This window comes from Ranitomeya variabilis, chromosome 5 (genome assembly GCF_051348905.1).
Source record: "Ranitomeya variabilis isolate aRanVar5 chromosome 5, aRanVar5.hap1, whole genome shotgun sequence".
In the NCBI taxonomy this organism is placed as follows: Eukaryota; Metazoa; Chordata; class Amphibia; order Anura; family Dendrobatidae; genus Ranitomeya; species Ranitomeya variabilis.
Window position 1 is genome coordinate 649414039 of NC_135236.1, and position 23418 is coordinate 649437456.

Consider the following 23418-nt stretch of genomic DNA (forward strand, 5'->3'; position numbering starts at 1 on the left):
ATATACCAATGCATGCTCCGGCTCATATTTTTTACTTGCTATGATATGTTTTATATATTTGAAATACTCCAGTCAGATGATGCCACTGCTGGCGGTGATGAATTTATGTAAAGTGTTGCAAGTGCCAGCTCACCATTGTCATAAATACCAATTGTCCACCTGTGTTGTTACCAAGCCGTTGCTTCTTGGGAGATTGTTGGAACGTTCAAGTTCATTGCCTCTTCAGAGACTCTGTAACCATCAAGCTTGTTGACTTTTTATGAATATAAATGTTTTTGCACATCCCATGTGTACACCTGTATTTTAGTGATGAGTGAACGTGCTCGGAATACGTCTTATCTGAGCATGCTTGGGTGTTATCTGAGTATCTCTTTCGTACTCATACGTTATGTTCGAGTCCCCGTGGTGGCATGATTTGCGGCTGTTAGACAGCCTCAACACATACAGGCATTGCCTGTTTATTAAGGAATACGGATATGTGCTGAGGATGTCAAACAGCCACAAATCATGCAGCAGCAGGGACTCGAACATAATATACGAGCACACACGAGATACTCAGATAACACCCGAGCATGCTCAGATAAGATGTTATTCGACCATGTTTGCTCGTCACTACTCTATTTCTTCAGTCATCCGTGAGTGGGGAACCTGTAAACTATTAAGGAGTAGAAGGCACCATTAAGGATTCCTATATTCTTATACCATCACCCTCCTTACACTCCCATAAGGATGGCTAATTTGCTATTTGCAGTGATTCATACAAATCTGCAGCTGGAGAACCGCTGACGGCGCAGGCCATCCAAGACTTTCCAAGACTCCTATGGTAAATTAATCAAGGTTGGGTTATGGGGTATGGTTGGGAAAGTTTCTTCTTGATGGACCAAAGATTGTTTTGATCTGAAGTCTATGAGAAAACAAAGGAGATAAGGCGGCTTCTTTCTGGAACACAATTAAGAGAGGGTTTTCCAAGATCACAGAATACTAGTAGCGGGCTACCAGTGAGGAATTAGGCATTACATGATATGAAGCCCATGACAATTTTGCTGCAGGGGCTTCAAAATCCCTAGTCAGCCCCTATTTGGTGGTTTCTAAGGAAATGGGCATTCCCATGATGACTTTTCCAAGAACAGCTTTAGATAAATGAGAAGTGATGAGAAGATCTGTTCACAGGACATATGTTTGGTTCTTTAGGCTATATAGACTAGAGTCCTGACACTACAGGAGTTCTGGGTCAGCAGATTCTATCATATTCATGATGGTTTATTTCAATCTATACAATAAAGCACGTGACAAGAAGCAGTTTCAGAAAATGCAAAATATAAGGAGATACTTTTCAATTTTTTATTCTTTTAGGAGCCTCAGTTTTCGATTGTTAGGCCAAACTCTCTAAATCAACATTGACATTCCAGGAGAACCACTCTTGATGGAACCTCTCCACAGCAAACCGATATGGAAGTCCGGCCACATGGCAAATCAAATCCCACCACCCACCCACCCCTGCATACCAGTCAGGGGTTAACCCCTCCATTGCTAGAGTCTCTCGGCAAAACTTGGGGGGCTACTCCAGCAGAGAAGGGGTTAAAGTCCTGCTTTAACACTCCATTCGGGGAGGGGGTAGCCATTGAATAGAATGAGAACATAGGCAACACGAGGTTTAATGCTAGCATTGCAAGCCGCCCTATTCGTCTTTGTTCAGAGGGATAGAAAGTCGGAAATCAGGAGTCAGAGAAAAGAAACATAAAGAGAACGATAGAAATTTGATCTGGTCAAACAATGGATTTCTGAGCTAGTGGTGACGCGCTGTCATCTCCTCCAAGCACTAATGCGTCTTGTTGCCTTGGTCTCAGCACCGTTAATAAAATCTGTTCTAAAGTTAGCACCATTTTTTTTTTGTTTTGCCGCCCAACCCCCGAGAGACAAATATTACAAACTAGAATGTGAAAGAGGAGATACAAAATAAAATATTACACAAATAATTTCAGGTGAGACAAAAAAATCCGCCGATGTCACTTAGACGATCATATTCTGGTCGATGTCCTCTGCAAGAAACAATGAAAAATGGAGCATGTCACTAAATGTTATGTCTATTCATTGGTTATATAAACCCCTAATGCACATTAGATAAAATGTGGACCATCCAAATCTCTTCCAAAATCCATGGTTGGTTGGAATTCAGTCACACGATGAGTTGAGTGCCAGATGAGTCGGGTGTTGATTACTCAACTCTCTCAACTGGCTGAGCCGAATATTCATGAATATGGGGGAGAGGGGATAGAAAACTGGCCATGACTCAGAAATGGTACATACATGGTCAAGAAAACCAACAACCATCGGCTTTTGAGTAAGTACATAATGCAACTTTCCCCTTAGTGATCCATTAAATACATAGGAGAGGTGATAAATGTATAATCACTGCTCATGTGAGTGAGTAGAACGTTTATCCAGTCATTATCTGGTACTTGTACTTACGCTCCTTGATTCCAAAGCACTTGGCCCATTCATCTAAAGCAATGTATTTGTCATCGTCAATATCGCATTCGTCGAAGAAACGAGTTGTGCAGTGCTCCATGGGAATAAGAGGAGCGCGGAGAGGAGACAGCTCGGTGTGGGAAAGGTATCTAGGGGCAGAATACATTAACAATGGGTAATTTAGGGAATTAATAACAATCGGCACAAGTTTGGTTCAGTAGTACAATACATGCCCAAAATATCCAAATATAGGTCCACATGCAACGTTCAATATCTGACGACTTCGGAACAAAGCTACCATATTTTGTCTTAATTTAAAAAAAATAATAATTGTAATTGTGGTTTTATACCATAATCACACTACATACCCATCAATGGGGTGCTGGTCCAGCTGTCCAAACTGCCAGTGCACGGGGAAGACATACATGTTGTAGTTCTTCTCAAAGTCACGTGCCAGCAGCTCCATGGTGTGGTCTCCAGCTTGAAGACGCTTCTCGTTTTCATGGATCTTCTTCACCTGTAGGAAAGTGAGATATGTTCTGTGGATGTTTTCTTATTGACGTCCTGTTGTATGATATTATTTAGTTGTGAACTAGTCAAAAAACGCTCTTCCTAGTGCTGATTTGATGTTTTCTTAAGTCATCCATACACTAGAGATCCGACCGCTCTCAGCACAACCTGGCTGGTCTATGAATGTTCTTGCTTTGGACAAAGCCATAAGTTAAAAAGGTAAACCAATCTATGTCTTAATCCATGACTTGATCTGGGTAAGCAGATTCATCATTTGGCAAGGAGAATGTCGTGGCAGATCAACTTTACCACAGATTATTTGACCTACAAGAGAATAACAGTCTCTTGACCCGGAGTATAGAGGATAGCCTATGTGCTAGCAAATTGGGAAGTCAGGAAGTCAAAAATATATTGTTTATTCTGGGCTAAGTAGGGAGCACTTAACATTAGGCTTGTGAGTTTTGGAATTAAACCAGATCTGGTACATTATTGTGGAATATGACTGTAAAACTCCCAGCTAGATGAGCTACATGACCCCTCAATGTTTACTCAATACATAGAAATTGGATCTAAAAAGTTCCTCAGTTCATAAAAGTTGCAAAATGTACCATCTGGATCTAGATATGGAAAAGAATTGACCCCAATCTGTTTCTGTTGTTGACCACGGCTGACCAAATACATTCAGCATCACCATTTTCTTTTTAACATGAATGCTTGTCTAGAAGAAGGAAAAACGCAAAACGTTTTTTTCCATGGAAAATCATTTGAATTGGGAGGAACAGGCTGCCACAAGAGGTGGTGAGTTCTCCTTCAATGGAAGTCTTCAAACAGAGGCTGGACAGACATCTGTCTGAGATGGTTTAGTGAATCCTGCATTGAGCAGGGGGTTGGACACGATGACCCTTGAGGTCCCTTCCAACTCTAACATTCTATGATTCTATGAAGTATTATAAATTAGCATTTCCAAATGTATTTATCTCATACAATGCTAAACTAAACTGTGACTGGAGTACCAACCTTGATTTTCCACTAACGCATAAGAATGTTTTTGGACCGTGATATCTGGCCAAAGGACCAGGTTGAACCGGAACAAATCATTTAGCAATTATTAACTACAGTAACAATCACTACTAATGATCATTACATCTATGGCCAGTTCTTCTACCCAACAAAGCTATTTTCCGGGTGCATCGAGTGACTTATGGGATGTAATTTTAGATGTTGGGTAAAAAAAAGTCTGTTCATAGATCAAAAGCACATTTAGTGCAATAGATAAAATGAAAACCAAAAGTTATGGTCCCGGAAATGAAGATTTTTTGTTTCAATACCCTTATCTTCTGTTTCTCATTGAGCAAGTTGTTGTCATCGTCACGCTCATACAGGCTGACCAGGACGTTCTTCAGCCAGTCGCGCATGCGCAGGGGGAACTCGTTCAGCTCGGAGTCCACACAGGGAGGAATGACTGTAGAGAAAGAAGGAAATGAAGTCAAATCTGTGCATGTAAGCTGTGGCCTAAGAAGCTAAGAATTCTCCAGTGGCCCAGGCTCTGATTCAATAATGAGCTCCAAAGGTATAGCAAAGACAACCATGTTTGAAGCCAATCTTTGTTGACACCAGGGTTTTTTCACTTCCTGTGTGTTTAAGTTAAAAAGTAGATGAGTTTTATAAAGATGGAGGACGGAACATCATCTCTTTTGGTGAAGACCATTTACTAAAGCCAACCACACTCATTGGATGAGTGTTGGCCAAAAGATGCCACGGCTGATCATTCAGCTGACAGCCATCTCAGTCATATTTTTCATACACAAGAGCTCTCGCTGGGCCAAGCACTTCTTTGTTCTCTATGAAAAAGCCGCCAAGAGGCATCTCTGCTGGTAGCTTACATCTGTGAGAACAAAGCGTTCGACGGCCCAAAATCAGAGACGCAAAATCAACATCTACCTGTACAGTTAGTTGTCTGGCACACTTATACACTTTAGAGTGTTGGCCGAACCCGTGGATACCGGCGCGTTCAGCTAGTCTAATGTGTCTGGAGGTCTTAAGGAGTCAATCAAATCTTAGAGATTGACAGCTTACTTGACCAGAGAAGACAATAGAAGATCATACATAATCTTCACCCTTAATCCTGTTCCGCCAAGCCGATCCTTCTCTCCTCTGACATCAATTTCAACTGTCAGGGAACAGTAGGGAAGCCCTTATGTATATTAGACTGTTGGAGAATCCCACCGATATCAACGGGTTTGGCCAACTTTAGCTTAATTCATATGAGGGCCTAGTCACCCAAGTTTTAGATATCGACATCTAGCTTAATTGACAATTGAAGAACATATGTAATCTTTACCCCAATCCTGTGCAAGGAGCCAACAACTTAAGACCCCCAGATAAATTTGACAGCTGTTGGCCGAACAATGGTTCGACCATCAGATATCTTCCCAGACTCCTCCATACACAAGAATGTTTGGCTCCCGGCCAAATGTTCCTATGTTGTCTATGAGAGGCTGCTGTCAGGCTCCTGGCTGCAGATTATCTCCACTTCACTATGAGATAAGCAAAAATTGTAAGTAATACTACAAATAAGCCAAAAACAAATCAGACTCGCTCATTAACCAGTACAAGACTGGGCCATTTACCCTTATTCTTGACGAGGTACATTTTCAGGTTGATTTAATCTATTCAGTTTAAAGAGCTGTCAGTTTTTTTCTTGTTCAGATAATCATTTTTATGTCATGTCATATTCTCTCTTTTTTTGGCTGATATGTGGTTAAAAACAGTTCTAAAAAGCACAAATTTCCTATCCCAGACATTTCTTTTTTTCACTTGATAAAAATGCCGGTGTGGTGTTGAAACGCGTTGTACATGAAAAACCTTATTCTCATCATTTTTGAAGAAATTATTTTTTCCAGCAACGCAGCCCACCTACGTATTCATCCAAGTTTTAACTTGCCGATGTGTCGGTAAGTATGGCCATTTTCAGTGATACAGTACATACTCTAGAAAAGGGATTAGGTCTCGTGGTTCAAGAATGTCACTCTTCAAGGTTCTCTTTTGAAAAAGATACTTCCCCTTGAAGTGACAACAGGCGGGATAATAGACATTCTTACTCTGACAAAGAGACCACTGTGAAGTGTGAGAAGCTCGGGTAATTGACTTTTCTGCAACAAAGACTGCCTTGTAAATTGGTCTTTCAGGCACATGAACAGTGCCAAAAGTTCTATGGGCAAAGTGAATGGTGTTGCTCATCAAGTACAGGATTTAGGTTGAAGATTACATATGAAACCCAAGGACCTTTCAATGTCTTCTCTGACTAGTTAGGTTAGATGCACCATCAACATAGTCTTCATTAGAGACCTCTGTACACATTAGACTAAGGTTGGTCCAACCTGTCGATATCAGTGGGATTATCCTACAGTCTAATGTAAATGAGGGCCTTCTGATGGTCCCCTGATGTTGGAGGAGAGAAGGGTCAACTGGTCGGAATTCCAACTGTGGAACCTTTTCATCTCTTATCTCCATGGAGATAATCAAGTAAAAAGATCTATGAGGATTCATAGGTCTGCAGTCACAAAGAATGACTGAAGATTTGAACCCCAAATCTGGACAACCCCTGAGTATAGAAGGATGAGTGTCATACCAAATACATCTCATAGACATGAGTGCTACTGCTTCTTCTACAGGAAAGATGACCACTGGGGTTCCATCATTGGTCCAGAGTCCCCTGTATGAATGGAGCAGATGTCAAAATAAAGAATGCCACTCCATTCAAAGTGTATGGAACTGACTGATAAAGCCATTAGCCAAGCGCTGGCCTCATGTTTGTCCCCCACTGATGGCACCTCCAGTGATCATGCGCTTATCACCTAACCTGTGTAGAAGTCATAAGTATCCATTCTAGAATAACCCCTTAAATTCATATTTCACATTACTGCCTTCCTTTTAAGCACTGTGCTTTTTTTAAGCGCCATGGTGCAAAATTTTTAATGAAACCCAATTGCAAAAAAATATTTTTAGATCAAGTTAAAAACAAAATGCCCCCGAGGGTGTTCATAGTAACTTTTGGAATTGATGAAAGCTCATGTATAAAACCAGCTCTAGCTATATTTTTCCAGAATGAGCTAAATTTTCCACATAAAACATTGCATTGCAGGCTAGAACAGATCTGTGAACCTTAGGAATTAGTCCCTGGGGGAGACTGCAATGCTCATTGGTTAAGTTCATGTGGAGCGCTGAGCTAGCAGGATGTAGACATCTGACTCCTCGCAACTGTAAGAATCATCGTTCTTCACATGCTCTAACCAGCCAACCAAAATGAAATGACCCCCGAGGGCCACCAGTGGAAAATGTGAGCCATAAGTGCACAATCAAGAAGGAGGAACCTTTATTCTAAAACAATTGTTTAGGAAAGTAGTACAGGACATTTTCAGGAAATCTCAATTCCAGTGATAATTTTGGTCTACAAACCAAAACCCATTATTCGACAAGGAAGCATTTTAGTCTTCTACTGACCATTGTATTCATGCAACTGAAAGTATTGATAGTATTGCCCATCATTTAAGAGTTTGGCTCATTTGTCTTACATTAACTCCACACAGCTTTTAAGAAATCACATGGTTATCCGTTGACTTCAATGGGTTGACCATCTGGCCTTCAAAAAGAGCCGAGAAGAGCTGTTGGCAGATGAAGTGGGATGGTACTTCATTCAAGTGAGCGGCAGGGATAATTGACATCGGACACCCACCCAATTGGATATTCAAGGCATAACTTGTTGATGTCTACTTGGAAAACCCCTTTTACTTCTGCCATTGCTTGGAAAATATTAATCAAATAATCTTTTAATAGTCAATTTGGCAAATTAATTGGCCAGATTTCGCTATTCTGTACCGGTTACTACAAAAGGAACAGTTCACTGGGATAAAGATCTTAGTTACTCACATTTGCATGGTCCAATGTAATCCAGGTGCAGCTTGTGACCCTTCTTTGTTCCTTCCAGGGTACATTTGGTGGCAAAGAAATGGCAGGAAGAGTCATAGGTCTTGTTGTCTGTGGCACAGACCTACGAGAGAAGGTGGATGGGAAAAAAAAATTAATTTTAGTAAGTGCCATAGAAAGAATATGTGAAGTTCTTTCAATTTCAGGAGTTTGAAGGAACCGAAAAGTTAAAGGGGTTGTCCACTATTAGGACAACACTTTCTTAAACTAAATGATAAAATAATAAAGCCTATACTCATCTCATGTGCCGGCACTGTCCCCGCGGTGTCAGCACTCACTTTCCTGTGATGTGGTGTTATGACACGTGACCCCTGTGCCTGTCATCTTCTCCCCTTCAAAAGAACTGAATATGAAGAGGAAGCCCGGACTTTCGGACTTCCTGTTCATGTTTGTCCGAAGGCGGAGACAGTGACACCAGCACTGATGTGGCACGTGTCATTCCACCGCATGCCAGCCCCGGGACCATGAGTGCCGAAACCATTGGATCGGAGCCGGCATGGGAGGGGAGTATAGGCTTTATTATTTATCAGGGCTGAACATTTAGTTTAAGAAGGGGGTTGTCTTAGTAGTGTACAAGCAATTTAATTATAAAGTTTGTTTCTTTAAATCCTATGGTTCTTCCGTCCTAGTGTGCATCCATCTGGCAGAAATGTATCGCATATATTAGCTGCAAATATTATTTAGAATTCTGCAATACACTGGAAGATAATTGTAAACGACTATTCTTAAAAACACCTATTTCACGATTGTCTTGCAGGATTGTGAGGATCACCAAACATCATCGTTCTCGACGGAGCATCGTCCTATGTAAACAGGACTATTGGCACTGAGCGACCTATTAGATTGCTCAGTGTGCATCGTTTACTTTGGTCTACCTATGTATATAGGCACTTCACTGACCACTGATTGGTAAAGGTTTAGTGATCAGTGGTCGTATCGTGCTGCTGGTCAGTCCGTATAACACAGATCCTTAGACAGCAAAAATGTAGATGTGTTTATTGACATGTTTTGAGCATGCTCTTTGACCTGTGCAAAGATCTCTGCGCAGAGTGGCAGGAACAGGGGCGTAACGATTTGTGGTTACAGAGGATTCGACCACAACTGAGGTCGTGGAGTCAGGGGACCCACCATTGCCAGTGCTGCCACCATAGCCAGTGCTGTTTTCAGCTGAATGTGTGTCCTTGAATGACAAAATGTATCACGGGAGAGAGAGCTGCCGGCTCCCTGCACCACAATCACATTAAGAGGCTGGCACCTAATGTTGGCATGCCAAGCACAGGTGGGACATGACGTCACTGACATATGTGCCCTACCCCGCCCCAATACATCAGCTGTGGAGAAGGAAGAAGGCACTGCTTGCTACAGGAAGGTGGGCTGGTAAGAATAATAATTGGAGATGTGTCGGAGAAGAGAGACAGGATGGAGGACATTATTACAGGATAGGGGCCAGGAAGGAGGATATTGTTACAGGGGTCCGTCCATCTGACCAACATGTTGGTGGGGGTCTAGGTCCAAATTTTTGCCCATGAGATAGTAGATGATAAATGCCATTGTAATCCTTCCTATTAATAAAATAACTCCTGAAAAATGAACTAGAAATATCAGTCTACTATTAGGCTTTGTAGCCAAAGCAAGAACAGGAACATTTCAAGATTTTTTTTATATTTAGATCATGAAAAAAATAAATAAACAAAAATAAGAAAAAGTGAAAAAAAAAAAAACAGCAATTTTTAAAAAAAATATGTGTTAAATATAAAAATTTAATATAATCAACAGATCATTTCCTGACAATGAAAATGATGTTTATGAGGCTTGGAAGAATTGTACACAGATGACAATGACATTTCCAATAGTAATAATATAAATAAATAATACATTTTCTAGATCTTCGCATTTACTCATTGAAAATTATGTGTAGAAACGTGTCCCCTAAAGTTCCCTCTTATTCATATTCAGACAACCTCTATCCTGGAATGTGCAAATTCTCTGAATACGTCGCTTCAGGCTCAAAAGCGAATCTGGATGACTTGAATGAATTTCTTTTTTTTCATCATCTAATGAAATTTGTCGAGAGTTGCATTGCTCAGGACCTTCGAAATATCGAACAAATCTAAACTTGGGACCCAATGGTGCGAATGAGATCTATGAACTCTAGGACGTCTTGTCTAAACCCATTTTCCATTCATGGAGTTGAGTGCTCTGTGACTTACAAGATCTGTTTGGAGACGTACCTTCTCAAACTCGCCTACACTTGCAGGGCAGGTAGATGGGTCTTGGCACACGCACATTGGAGTGTTGTTCTCGTCTACTTCACACACCTTGCCGTGCTTGCAGTGATGATTTAGGCAAGGATCTATGGGGAACAAAATGTGGCTTATGAATAGTAGATATGTCTAAATAAGCAGTAATATAATCATATTGCTAAGGTGGTGAGCAAAGAGCACTGATGAAAGCATTTAACCTAAGGGCTTGCGCAGACGACTGTATTTTCAGTCTTCGTTCAATCCGACAAAACATCGGATCGCACCTGGACGAATGTTATTCTGTGGGGCCATGCACATGTCCGATATTTTCCTCATGCTGATTTTTCTATCTTCTCCTCATCCGAGAAAATCACACTGTGATCACAATCTGTTCAAATGCTGATCAGAGTGTGATTAAAGTGTAATTAGCATAATCGTCCCAATTCTCGATCCTAGTCTACCAATTTGTGAGGTCATGGCCACACAACTGCAAACAGGAATACAAGGAGTACAAGAACTGCTGGTTTCCAGGAGGTTTTCGAGAGACTTTAGTTGCACCTGAGATATTTGCCAACTCTTCCAAGAGTCCAGGAGGTCTCACCGTTCTCCAAGAGCCTACTGGATGCTCTAGGAGGGGTTTTAAGGTCCCCATATGTATTAAGGTTGGCTGAACGTGCTGCATTCAACTATCATATGTTTTTGAGGGCCTCACAAATAAGGATTGTGTTGGGTTTCAATTCTTTTGTATGTAGGGAAAATAAGCCACCACCAGAGGTGTCTGGCAGTAATCAATTCCAAACAAAGTGTTCATTTGTTTGAGGATTCAGGAGATAAAGCTGTTGGCCATTGAAGCTATCGTGAACAAATATGGATGCTTTAGCATCAGCTGAAAGCAATCCTTACTTTCTTGTGTGGTGGGATCCTCTTCTTCCTCATCTATTGCTTCATCAAACTCTCCAACTTCTACCTGCACGGGGTTAGCCCCCACTGCTGTCTCCTGTAAAAGTAAAGCATGAAGATGAGCAAAGCACCTGACAAGTTCTTGGTCATTCAGTGTAAGATGCTGAGGGCCCTATACACAGTAGACTAAAGTTGGCTGATATTGGCAAGATCAGCCAAAAGTCAAGCTGTATGGGGATCTCTGGACTCTCCTCCAACAAATGATGCGAGGGAAAAAAAGGATCCTGCACTTTGGATTTTCAATGGACAACTATGAGATGCTTATGTTGTCTCACCTCAGTCACAACATCTTCTATCACCTCCTCCTCTTCTGGCAAAGCATCCTGTTGCTGATTAAAGAGAAGAGAACTGAGTTAGTGAACACCAAGGTACCACAAATATTTCCAACTCAACTAGACATCAAGATAAAAGACCAAAATGAGAATGTGATAAATAAATGTCACACACAAACCTAGAACTAAACATAGCATATTATGCCATTTTGGGAAGACAAGAAAACCTCTTAGGCCAATGCAGCAATGGAAGATGGTTTAGCTTAATGGGTGAGACCTAAAAAGAACATTTATGGCCACAGGATTTGCCATCGATGTCAGAAAAATGTGGAGCCTGCACACATCTCAAGAACATCTCAACTCATGCCTCCGAGAATGGAAAACTGGCGGTGCATACCCATAAATTCTATATGAGTTCTGAAAATAGCCAAGGTGGGATCTACATCTATCATTTCGATTTGCTATAAATGAGACCTCTTTAATTTGTCAGGTCTCCTGGTATTTAGTCCATTTTGAGAAGCCTGGTAAGTTGAGCTTGATCTATTAAGCAGTTCCGACTTTCTTAATTGGTCCACAGCAGAACAGGGATCGAGAACAGGGGAAAAGATCCTCTGGATCAATGCTATAGGACAATAGGTCATCTAGGTTGACGTTGGTTTTGCCTTCCTCAACTGTACTTAAGTCTATCAGGGTCAAGAAAAGATTGATTTCACAGTAGGTAAATGGTCACTTACAGGTGCAGCTAGTGCTTTGCCAGCCAGGCACAAGACGAAGAAGATCCAGACTCTCATTGTGCTACCTGATCTGGAAAAAAAAAAGAAAAGTTCAAGATAATTGTAGCATGTAAAGCAAATGTGTGTAAATGTGCAGGAGAAGCTTGGTATTTACATGCGCTTGTCAGGTCCGGAAAATCAGACCAATGGTCCGTATAGCATTGGCTATAATGGGTGCGTGTGCTCTTCGTATGCAGTCCAATGGTGCACACGAACCCTGAGGGCCCATTTAATATGCTCGGCTGAACGAACTCTTAGGGTATGTTTACATGTGGCTAAAATACATACTGTATATAGTTTACATAGTGTTGGCTAAAAAAAAAATGCTGGGTAAAATATTCATGTTTTTGTTGCATTTTGACGCATTTATGAACATATCCTTAAAGGGGTTGTCCGGGACTTTAACATCGATGGCCTATCCTTAGGAAAGGTCATCAATGTCTGATGGTGGGATGCAACAATCCGAGTGTTGGTGGCATCTGAAACCACACAGCAAAGCCCCGTTAGTGGCCAGAGCCGGGTATCACACATCTGCCCCCTATTGACTTAATTAGTGGATGTGCAGTACCTGGCCGCGGACACTATACAGTCGATGGGGCTGCGCTGTGCAGCTCCATAACTGAGCAGTTCCGGCCACCGCCAACACTGAGAACAGCTGATCGGTGGGATTGGCGGTTGTCACTCCTCCACCGATCTGACATTGATGACCTTTCCTTAGGCTAGGCCGTCATTGTTACAGTGTTGGGTAACCCCTTTAATGTGATGAAACTTTGGTTGAGTAAAAAGCAACCACTGTTCCAGCATTGCAGCAAAACTTAAAGTGCAATCTACCCCATTGTTACTGGCTGGGAAAAAAAATAGACATTTGTTTAGATCTTTCCTGGACCCTGCGAATGAGATATTAGCAGAGTGGGATCACAAGCACAAATGTCAAAGACAAAGTTGCTCAGGGCATGGAACAAGTCCTAACGGGTAGAGGAGCAGAATTTGAAGTTATTGAATGATTTCAAGTATTGCCGGGTAACAAGGGCGTCACCTTCAGGTTAAAGTGAATCTGTCAACAGTTTTTGCTATTTAAACTGAGAGTAGAATAATACAGGGTAAGTGAGCCTGATCATGGTGATGTATCACTTATTAGGCTATGTGTAGTAGTTTCAATATAATCAGTGTTTTATCAGCAGGAAATTTTAACTGCCTGACTAGATGTCATGTGTACAGCAGTCAGGCTAATCTGTGTAACTCCGCCCCCACCACTGATTGGCAGTTTGCTGACAGTGTACACAGAGAGCTGCCAATCAGTGGTGTGGGCGGGATTATACACAGCTCAGCATTAAAAGCATTGCTACACCTACAGCAGGCAAAACAGGGATTTGATGAAAACTCCACCAAGCAGCCCAGTAAGTGACACATCGCTCGAATAAGGCTCTCTGCCCCTATATTATGCTGCTCTCAGATTACACAGTAAAACCTGCTGTCGGATTCCCTAAAAGACATCATTTCCGGTCTGCAGTAAAAATCTCTACAGGTTCCGTGAAAGGATGACATGAGCAGAACTGTATTTCCTAGTGATTGCTCACACATTTGGACTTTCCAACTAATTTTTAAAGAGGCTCAGCAAGATGGTAGATTGTCTATATATCGTGATTGTGATTCATACTAATATTTGTTACCAAAAATCCCTAAAAAATGGATGTCTGAAATTTGGGTAAGAAATATGGCCATGGCAGTACTCCGATAGAAAAAATATGGTTTCCCATTTGTAGTGAATGTCCAAAGAATATGCTGGGCACCATCTGAGTATGGACATTTGAATGCTTGGTGTTAAGCTGCATTTTACATGGTCCCAGAACAGGACATCACTGTGTGTATCAACCCTCAAAATGGTATTTTCAAATTTGGAAGTTACCCCCTATCAATAGGACAGATGATAACTTTCCGATCACTGGAGGTTTGACCCCTGGTACACCTATCAATCCCAATGAATCAAGAGCATAATCGACCACTGCTCCATTCACAAGGAACTCTTCAGAGTTCTCGGGATCCATAGGGTCTCAGCAGTCTGTTCCACAGTGATCGGGATGTCCAAATTTGAGAACACCCTTTTAAAAAATCATGGTATTCAGTCCCCTGGGCTTGACAGCAAAAATTATTATAGGAGTTTTATTTTTCTATTATTTACGTGTTAACTTAACCTGGCCATACACATTCGATAATGTTTGTGTGGCCAACAGATATCTCTTCCGACTCGGCCAAGAACTTATGGTCAACTTATTACCCCACTGAAATCCCAACACTGGGATCCTTCTTTCCCCGACAACATCTGTTAAAGTTGAGTATAATATATATATATTACCTGTCTGTGCGATGGGTAAAAACTTGTTGATTGCTGGCAATCCATCCACTGGGTTCACAAATGAGCCCAAGATCAGGGCTCTAGTTGTCAGAGAATGAACCCTGATCTATGTGCAGTGGAGGTGCGCATGCTTGACCTTAGCTTCACTCATTATCTATGGGTTTGACAGATATCGCTGAGTGCTGTACTTAACAGTCCCATCAACAATGAGTAAATCGGAGGTTGAAAATGTGAACCTCTGCTCCATTCAGGATGGGGCTCAATGCGAACCTCTGTTCCATTCAGGATGGAGCTCCAGAACCCTGTTCTTGGAGTTCCAGAGTCCTGATCTTGGGATCGTTGGAAGTCCCAGCTTTCAGACTTTCTGTGATCAGCAATTTATCCCCTTTCCTATGGATTGGGAATAACTTGTTTTATAAAAATCCCTTTAAATAAGAGTTTGACCTACAAAAGTTCATTTTCATTCCCAGTGCACTCCGTAAAAATGGTCAGATGGAGTCAGCCAAAAAACTTCTTTTCATTCTATTCCCTGGCCATGGCTCCCCCCTCTGTGCAGTGTCTCAGGTTGGGGGTCAGTTCAGCCTTTTTGGCTTTCATGAGCGTCGGGTGGAAAAGTACTGCCACTTTTGGCAGCCTTTCTTTAGTCCAGATGCCCCGATAGGCTTTGCACAGGCCGGGGCACCCTGTTTTTCTGGACATTTCCTGGCACTCGGCAAACGCGCGCCGGGAGTACATTCTTTATGTCCGCAAGCCCAAAAATAAACAGGATTATTTAGTCACATTTCAGATCAGAGGGAGAAAACACTTTCGCTAACCAAAAGCAACAGCCGGGCTGAGACGATTGTGGTACCTCCCTATATATTCAGGCTGTTTGATGACAGGCTCCTTTCTCATACTAAATTTATTAACATTTAAAGGAAATAATAAAAAAATAGAGAAATCAAAAACTCTTAAAACAAAATGTATAAAAGTAAAGATATAACTTCAGCCAAAAATATATTAAAAATCTTTGTGGAAATATATGTGGTGAGAGTCCAACTCGTTCGGCCTTTGCCGCTATGGAAGACCATGATGAAGTGAACCCTATTTTGTTTTTTTTATTGACCCCCCCAACATATCAATGAAAAGTTCTCGCAAACCCATTGACACAGAAGTACAGAACAGTATGTATTTTGGTTGGAAGGCTCCTAAGAGGGAAATGTGTCCTGTAGCAAACAAACCTCAGCTCGTCGTGATCTCACAGCAAGGAAAAAACAAGTTTATTTCAGAAGAGTAAACTAAGTTTATGAAAAGAGACTTCTTCTACGGCCTCATCGGTGTCTGGAAACATTTTACTTAGTACATTTCATGGACAGAGAAATACACATTGGCCGGATTCATCATGGAAGATGAAGCAACTGTTGCCGTTAACCCGTTTTGGTCAATGAGTTGAACATCTGTTCCTTTCGAGTCATAGATGGGAAGTTTTAATTTTGTTTTTCCATTTTGTAAATGCTCGCGGATAAGTTAATGTTGAATACATTTCAATGTCAGTAGAAAGAGAGATTGAGCATGTTCGATTTCAACATGTCTGATCCATCCCGTTGGAAGAGAGGGTTCATGACCCACATACATAATCAGCTGATGATCATTGTTAATGGTTCTGCAGAAAAACTCTATACCAGAACAGATGACCAGGAGAAGATACGGATCACCTCAATAATTTTGCTCAACAGGTAGGTAAGTTGCTGTCAGATAATTTTGGCGGCGGCTTAAAAGGGTTGTCCGGCCTTAGTCTACAAGTCTGCAGTCACTTTATGTGACTGCAGACTTGTGAACCCTCACATCGCTTCAACTGCGCACTCTCAGGATTCTCCGGTATCGGCATCGGGAGTTGGCGGTCATTTGCATACTTCCGGTCACATTCCAACTAGACTTGTCTAGTCTCTTGTTTCACTTGCACTGAGCGAGGCGGGAAACAGTTTAGTCGTCATGTGACCGCATATATGCAAATCACATACTTGTGGCGCCGAAAATTTGAAGCCTAAGACCGGACAATCCATTTAAGGACCTATACACTGTGGACTAATGTTAGTGGACCTCGCCGATATCGATGGGTTTGGCTGACGGTCTAATATGTATGGAGGCTCCATCCAACTGATGGTCGAGGAGATGTCAATTCGATTTTGGAATTCCGATCGGGTTGTCCTCCCTCAAGTAAGCTGCCGGCCGACATGTCAGTCAGCAGCTTTCTCATAGAGATCACAGGAGCTCTTTGTCGAACGAGTGAGTCCCTGTCTATGGGAGAGTAGACTGAGATGGCTGTTCATTCAGCCAACAGCCATCTAATGTGTATGGTTGGACATAGGTGGAATGGTCATGTGAATGGGTGAATCTAGGGAGATAACATGAGACAAATTAGCAATTAGACAGATACCTAAGGTACATGGCTACCCTAAAGCTAACCATACACGTTTCCAGTTAAACTCTCAGAGCCCATTTAGACTAGACAGCCATGGCCGTTAAAGGAACCCAAAGGCTATATACGAGCCAATCAGTAGACATTAAATGGCCTCTCTAGACTGGCCAACCACAATTCTATGCCCACAAAGCGATCATTTACACAATTGTTTTATGTGCTTAGAATATCATTTTATCAACAGCACATCTCCTGTCTAAACCGAACAATGTGCTGCCGAGGACAATGGAATCAATGGCGTCATGAACAGTCCAATCATCTGACAAACAACTGTTGTGTTTGCTTGTGGGTTATTTACTTATTTACGGGTAATTCTCCGCTTATCTAAATGGGACTTTATTTAGAGGCCAAAAAATGTAATATTTCTGGGGCTTCCAATGGCAGATGTCCAGGATAAAAAGTGAGACCACTGCCAAAGCAGTATAACTAGAGATAGTGCGATCCATTTGCACATTCCATTCCATCAGTCACGACAGAGATCTGTGGCCACTACGCGTGGGAGAAGCACTTCTCATCTGTCAGTATCAGGCTATGAGCTTAGTATATTTTGTCAATGGGACTGACAGACTCCCTTTAAATAGGTGTGAAGCTATTGCCTATTGGCAGATTGGGGGGCCCTATGATTTCCGTTTCCTAGTTTAAGTCAATGACTCTTTCCATTGATGTCAGCGGAGAGATGTGTCCACCACTTCATTGACGTCTATTGGAGTTACAGAGAGAGTCAAGCAATGGATTGGACACTAGAATTTGAAGAAGGAACATAAAAAGATTTTCTCCACACCATGAAAGTGTTTTTCTCCAGAGGAACCTGCACAAACTTGTCGAATAACATGTCTAGAGGGCAATCTCAACATCTGTTAAGTCTACACTTAAGTTAAATGGGTTGTCTCAAGATGAATCCACCTTGAATCCTGGCAGTCTACTTTACCGGGTGAAGTGTAATCCTGAAGATTGACATTTTGGCTAAGTAGTGTGGTCCAAACTGTGTTCTACCATGATGCTGGCAGAGGTAACGTTACCTCTGCAACATCCGAGAAGCACAGGTCAAGGGTGCACCATTTGTTAAACTGTAGGGACCCAAAAGTTAAGGGGTGCCATTTCTACCCCAAAGCAGTACATAAAAGGGGCATTTAATGAACTAGAAGACTGGACAGAGTCCATATACTGTTTTTGTACAGAAGCCCGGTTCTGTCTCTGAACGCCCCTTGCACCCCTTGAGGCTGGTCGGACTCAGCTATCCGGCTAGCTTCAGCATAGTGCCTGCTTGTGCCATGCCCTCCTTGCCTACGTAACTGGCCAAGCTGGAAATACAGAGGTATCCGGTAATCTAGGCGACGAGCTATATGCTATAAAATAAAATATTCCTCCATTTTTGAGAATGGAGGGGATTTTTAATAAGGGCTAAATTGCAAAGTTGCTCGTTTTTACAAGCACTATGCAATTTTACCTTTAAGAGAACAAAGGAGTAGGTTACGCTACATGGGTTTTTGAGGAGCACAAATGGTGAAACATTGTTCCCCCAGGTGCGGCCATACTGAGCTAAAAATGAAGGAGCAGGAAATTTATCTTGGTCTGAAGCCTGAATAAAATCCACCTGTGAAGTAGGACTGTGTACAGAGGGATCATCGCACTAACGTCATCGGCCATATATTCGGAGGAACGTGGCATCTGCCTGAGTGGAGACTTTAGGAGAAAACTTTCCAAAATAACAAAGCTATAATGGGACTGCTATTACATAAGCATCCGATGTACAAGTGGGTTTACCTTAAAGGGGTTGTCCACCTTAGGGGACAATTTTATTTTACCTAAATGAATGTATTTGGGGTAAAATAAAAAATCAATTTTGCAATCGGTCCCATTACAAATTTTGCGCTGTTTGACTTTTACAGGATCTTTGTTTCCCTACACATTCAACTCTGATGTGGTCTGTGGTCATAAGAAAAAGACAGATAAAAGAGGACTCGGGAAAGTTCTGGTTCTGGTACCCAACCACACTTTATGTTCAAAGTTTAGTTCCGGAACTTTACCTGAACTAGAACTTGAACCCCTTTGACATGTATTGGGACCTGAACTCGGTTTCCCTCTCTGTCTCCTTCCCCCAAAACTGCGAACATTAAAATGGACTTCCGGGAGAAGTCCATGTTTGGAGTTCAGCACCGAACACTTAGTGTTCGCTATGAACCCTGGACTTTAAAGTTCGCTCATCTCTACTCATTCTCTGAGTTTATGTGGGTTGTTTTGTCTAAAAATTATCAGGCAAATGATAATTTTTGGACCTCGTGGAGGTTTTTTTCAGCACAGTCATACTTGTTGAGTCATCACATGCTTGCGTTGTACTGCTGCATAAAGAAAATATAGGATACTAGTCTGGTATTTTATAGGGTTTGCGGTATGAGGCCATAGAGTCAGACAAATACCAGGAGAGTCCAAGAGGCTATTAAAAACTGACTAATAACTTTAGAATTGTGGCTGTTGGTCTGATATCAAGTAATGAATGACCTTATGTCATCTGCCAAAAATTTTCATACAGGGTTTAGATGTTTGTCATCTGCTGATTACTTGTCTGGAGATTTCCACATATAAGCCATGAAAGGGTTATTAAAAGGGTTATATAAAGTTTGGAAGTAATCCCCAATACAAGGGATAGGGAAAAAATTCCTGATCGCTGGAGATTTGACCACTGGGACCCCCTGGAGGATGCCTGGCAGTTAAGAATTAAAGGTCTATCTCGTCAAAGCAATACCTTTAGAAAAGCCGTCCCATCAGCTAACCAGATCGAGGAGAGAGTTTACAACTCTATATATGAATTACATAGACAGATATTCATTTAAGCAACTAGCATGTAATACTCCATTTCCCCAGTAGTGGCCACTGTAGGAAAAATGTATATATTTAAAATCAGTTCCATGACAATCAAGTGATCTCCAGGCTAATTTAATAAAAAAAAAAGTCTGTCTTCAAAAAGAAACAAAAATAAGGTTCCCCGAGCAGATCCTTTCTTTACGTAGTAAAGTGTTTTACTATTATGAGTATGAACTTATTTTTTTACTTTCAATACTACCTAAAAACAATTCTTTAGGATCCTCAGGGGCGTGTCTTTAGGATGTTCTGCATTATTACCCTGTGAGTCACGCTTCCTTAGTAAAGACCATCAAATTAGCACTAAAGGTCTATATCTCTGGAACTATATGGCGGATTTAAAAAATAACAAAATATGGTATATGGTAATTAGCGATGTGTCACCTGCTTGGCAGTTTGCTGTAGTTTCAGTACAATCAGTGTTTTATCAGCAGGAGATTATCACTAGAGGACTAGATCTACCTGCAAGCCAGTGCAGCTAATATGTGTAACCCACCACCACCACTGACCCTTTACACTTAGTTTTTATTGTTTCTTTGCCTCTTAAATTCAAAAGAAAACAACCGAAATATTATCTACTATTTCGCTGCTGTGGAGTGTTTGTGAGTCATTTATCTAGTTGCCTACTTTTGCTAAAATGTTAGAAATCTGTCAGAGCTGTTTCTTTTGTTGGTGAGGGTTCTTTTTCCTCTTCACATCATTTCTCTCAGTGTACGACATATCAGTAGCGAGATGATTCTACACAGATCTCTACACCGTGGGCCGGGGAGAAAGCGTAAACAGTCTCAAGGAGGGCAGATCAAAAGGCTATAGAAAAGGAGGAAAGAACACGAAGAAAAAAACACGTGCAGGATAGAAGCTGTGCTGCTATATAAACTAATGAAGACATCAGCACCCTGAATAGACACAGACCTTACATCCAGCCTACATTACTGGGAGGGACACTCTCAAGAGAGAAAAATCATGAAATCTGGACCACTCTACAAATTGTATACAAGGGGTCTGAAAACGAGCAAAGGAATGAAGATTTCAGAGTGAAACGTTGTAAAATTTTAAGAACTAAAGGTAACTATTAACATGTGTTTAAAAAGGGCATTTTTAATTAAAAACATCTTTAACGATCTTTAGAAGTGATCGTCAAGTGAAAGTGATAAAAGGTAAAAAAAAATACAAAAAAATATATAAAAAAAGGAAAAAAAAAGAACCTTGACTGACGATAAGGAGAGGATTTTTCATTTTATTGGACACGGTCTGATAAAATAAGGTATGGGCCGTAAGTGGAGACTTTATAAAGGTGAGTCCTTGATAGACCAACTACTCTGAACATCCTAGACAAGACAGTGATGATGATGGTGATGAGCCGGTGAAGGAGGACCTGGCCACGTTACTATAGCACCCAGCATTCCTCAGAGCCTGAGTAATGTGAGAGGAGCGCCAGGCAGGGTGGAGCTGAGCTCCCAGCAACTTTGCACAGTGGATTCTCTCTCCCACATAACAGGACCCCCTCCTCTCTTGTCTCCCACCCTCCCTTCCCCCCTTTTTGCTTATGTGGCAGACAATGCTCGTGTTAACCCCTTTTTCCCCTCTGCACCACACAGGACCCTGCCACGCAGGATTTGTATCAACAGCTGCAACTCTGCTTTTACAGATGTTGTTTTTCCCAACTCCCCTTTCCTAGATGCAGCAGAGCTGACTTTGTCATTTTTACCATTCGAACGAAGCTCATTGTTTAACGTGACGGGATAATTACATGGAATAACAGTCGGTTTATCAGAATTTCTTTATAAAATCAGAGAAAGAATTTGTGTTATCAATGCGAGCTGGGACAGATAACAAACTCGGCACTGCTACATCCGTGGATTTACTTTTATGCTGTTATTTTAGGTCTGTTGTTTTCCACTGTCATACAGCGTCCCAAAACGTGACAAGGCGGCGCAATATTAATAATGATCACATCAGACAGAGACAATAGACAAACATACAGTATATGAGATAGAGATATAGATAGAGGCGAGAATGAAATAAAGGAAGGAACTAAGGAAGAAAGAAAGAAAGAAAGAATATAAATAGATATGAGATACATACATAAATTCATAGACAGAAAGAAACATCATGAAGTGCTACTGTATATAGAAAGGAAAATAAAGATAGATAGATGATATACAATAGATAGATAGATAATAGATAAATAGATAGATAATAGATAGATAATAGATTAGATAGATGATTGATAGATAATAGATAGATCGATAATAGATATGACATAGATGATAGCTAGAAAGAAAGAAGGAAAGAAAGAAAGAAACAATGAAGTGCTACTGTAGACAGAAAGAAATAAGAAATAAAAGATAGATAATAGATAGATTGATATATCATGAAATTCTATTTTAGAAAGAAAGAACTATAGAAAGAAAAAAGATAGATAGATGTGACATGTATTATAAATATGCAAATAGTGTCTTCATAGATCATGACAAACTGTTTTATCTATTATCTATTTATCTATCTATCTATCATCTATCTATCTATTATCTATATATTTATATATATCTATGTAGTAGTAGAAGAAAATGTGTGGGGTTTGAATACATCACTCCATTACCGGCATTTGTGCTAGGTTCGCCTGCAGTCCTATGTAAAGCACTATATATATATACGTTCCTGGCACTTCCACTATCACAGATGAAGTGTTCTTAGTGGATTGTTGAGATTCCTCCTCATCCCCACCGGCAGCCTCACATTATGGACTTACAAGAGGGCAAACATAATCTATAGAACTTTCTTCTGTGGATGCAACTATTGGAATTTTAAGAACCATTTTAGTTTCATCATAAAAGATGAAACTGACAAATGTGTATAAGATAAAGAGTTTGTGATCTAATAATCTGCAATCCTCGGCGGACTCTTACAATATTCTACCTTGCGTATAGGGAGAGATATAGCAGAGCTGAATTTAATGCTTTGCAGATTGCCGTTTAGCAGCAGTCCTATGTAAGACCACAGAAGAATGCAGTATTACAAAAAGTTGGATCAAATGACAAACTCGGCTCTGCTACGCCTCTGTCTCACCTACTTGGTTCTGATGGACTATTATAGCCAAGAGCGATAATGTAATTAATCTAAGCGCTATAGTACCAGCTGCGTTATTGGAGGAGGCAGGCTAAAAACAAAAACCCATACCTTGGGATAAGCGAGGAGAGAGCTTCAGCCTCTGCGATGGTCTGAAGAAATCTGAAGGGTGCAGGACAAGTTAGCAGAGGGCAGGGATGGGGTGGGTGGGCCTGGGCTGTCTGTCTTTCTCATTCTTCCATGGTGGGCTGTGCTAGCCCCATCCTGCCCCCCCTTCAGTCCTGTACTAAGGACACAGCCCCCCAAAAAAATAAAATTCAGGCCAGAGCAATCCGCCTAGACTCCAAAACTTTAATGCCAGGAATTAGATGATAATTACAGTATCCGTCTACCCCAATATCATCAGCGGAGACATTAATGTGACTAAAGAACGCAAAACACCCCAAATACAAGCTACCGTCACCAG

General features: G+C 41.2%; 1 protein-coding gene across 2 annotated transcripts; it reads right to left on the minus strand.

Annotated features, from left to right (window-relative positions):
- Positions 1 to 1327: 1327 nt before the first annotated feature.
- Positions 1328 to 23148, minus strand: SPARC (secreted protein acidic and cysteine rich). Of its 2 annotated transcripts, none has more exons than XM_077266372.1 (10): positions 23064 to 23148; positions 12175 to 12244; positions 11444 to 11497; positions 11112 to 11205; positions 10197 to 10318; positions 7909 to 8029; positions 4308 to 4441; positions 2838 to 2986; positions 2470 to 2618; positions 1328 to 2039 (listed from the first exon to the last, which is right to left on the minus strand). In XM_077266372.1, the coding sequence occupies exons 2-10, from the start codon at positions 12229 to 12231 to the stop codon at positions 2011 to 2013; spliced, it is 909 nt and encodes a 302-aa protein (XP_077122487.1). In that variant the 5' UTR covers positions 12232 to 12244; positions 23064 to 23148; the 3' UTR covers positions 1328 to 2010. The 2 variants fall into 2 exon arrangements, with proteins under 2 accessions (XP_077122487.1, XP_077122486.1); XM_077266371.1 differs by having other exon boundaries at positions 12175 to 12239; positions 23064 to 23084.
- Between the last annotated feature and the right edge of the window lie 270 nt (positions 23149 to 23418).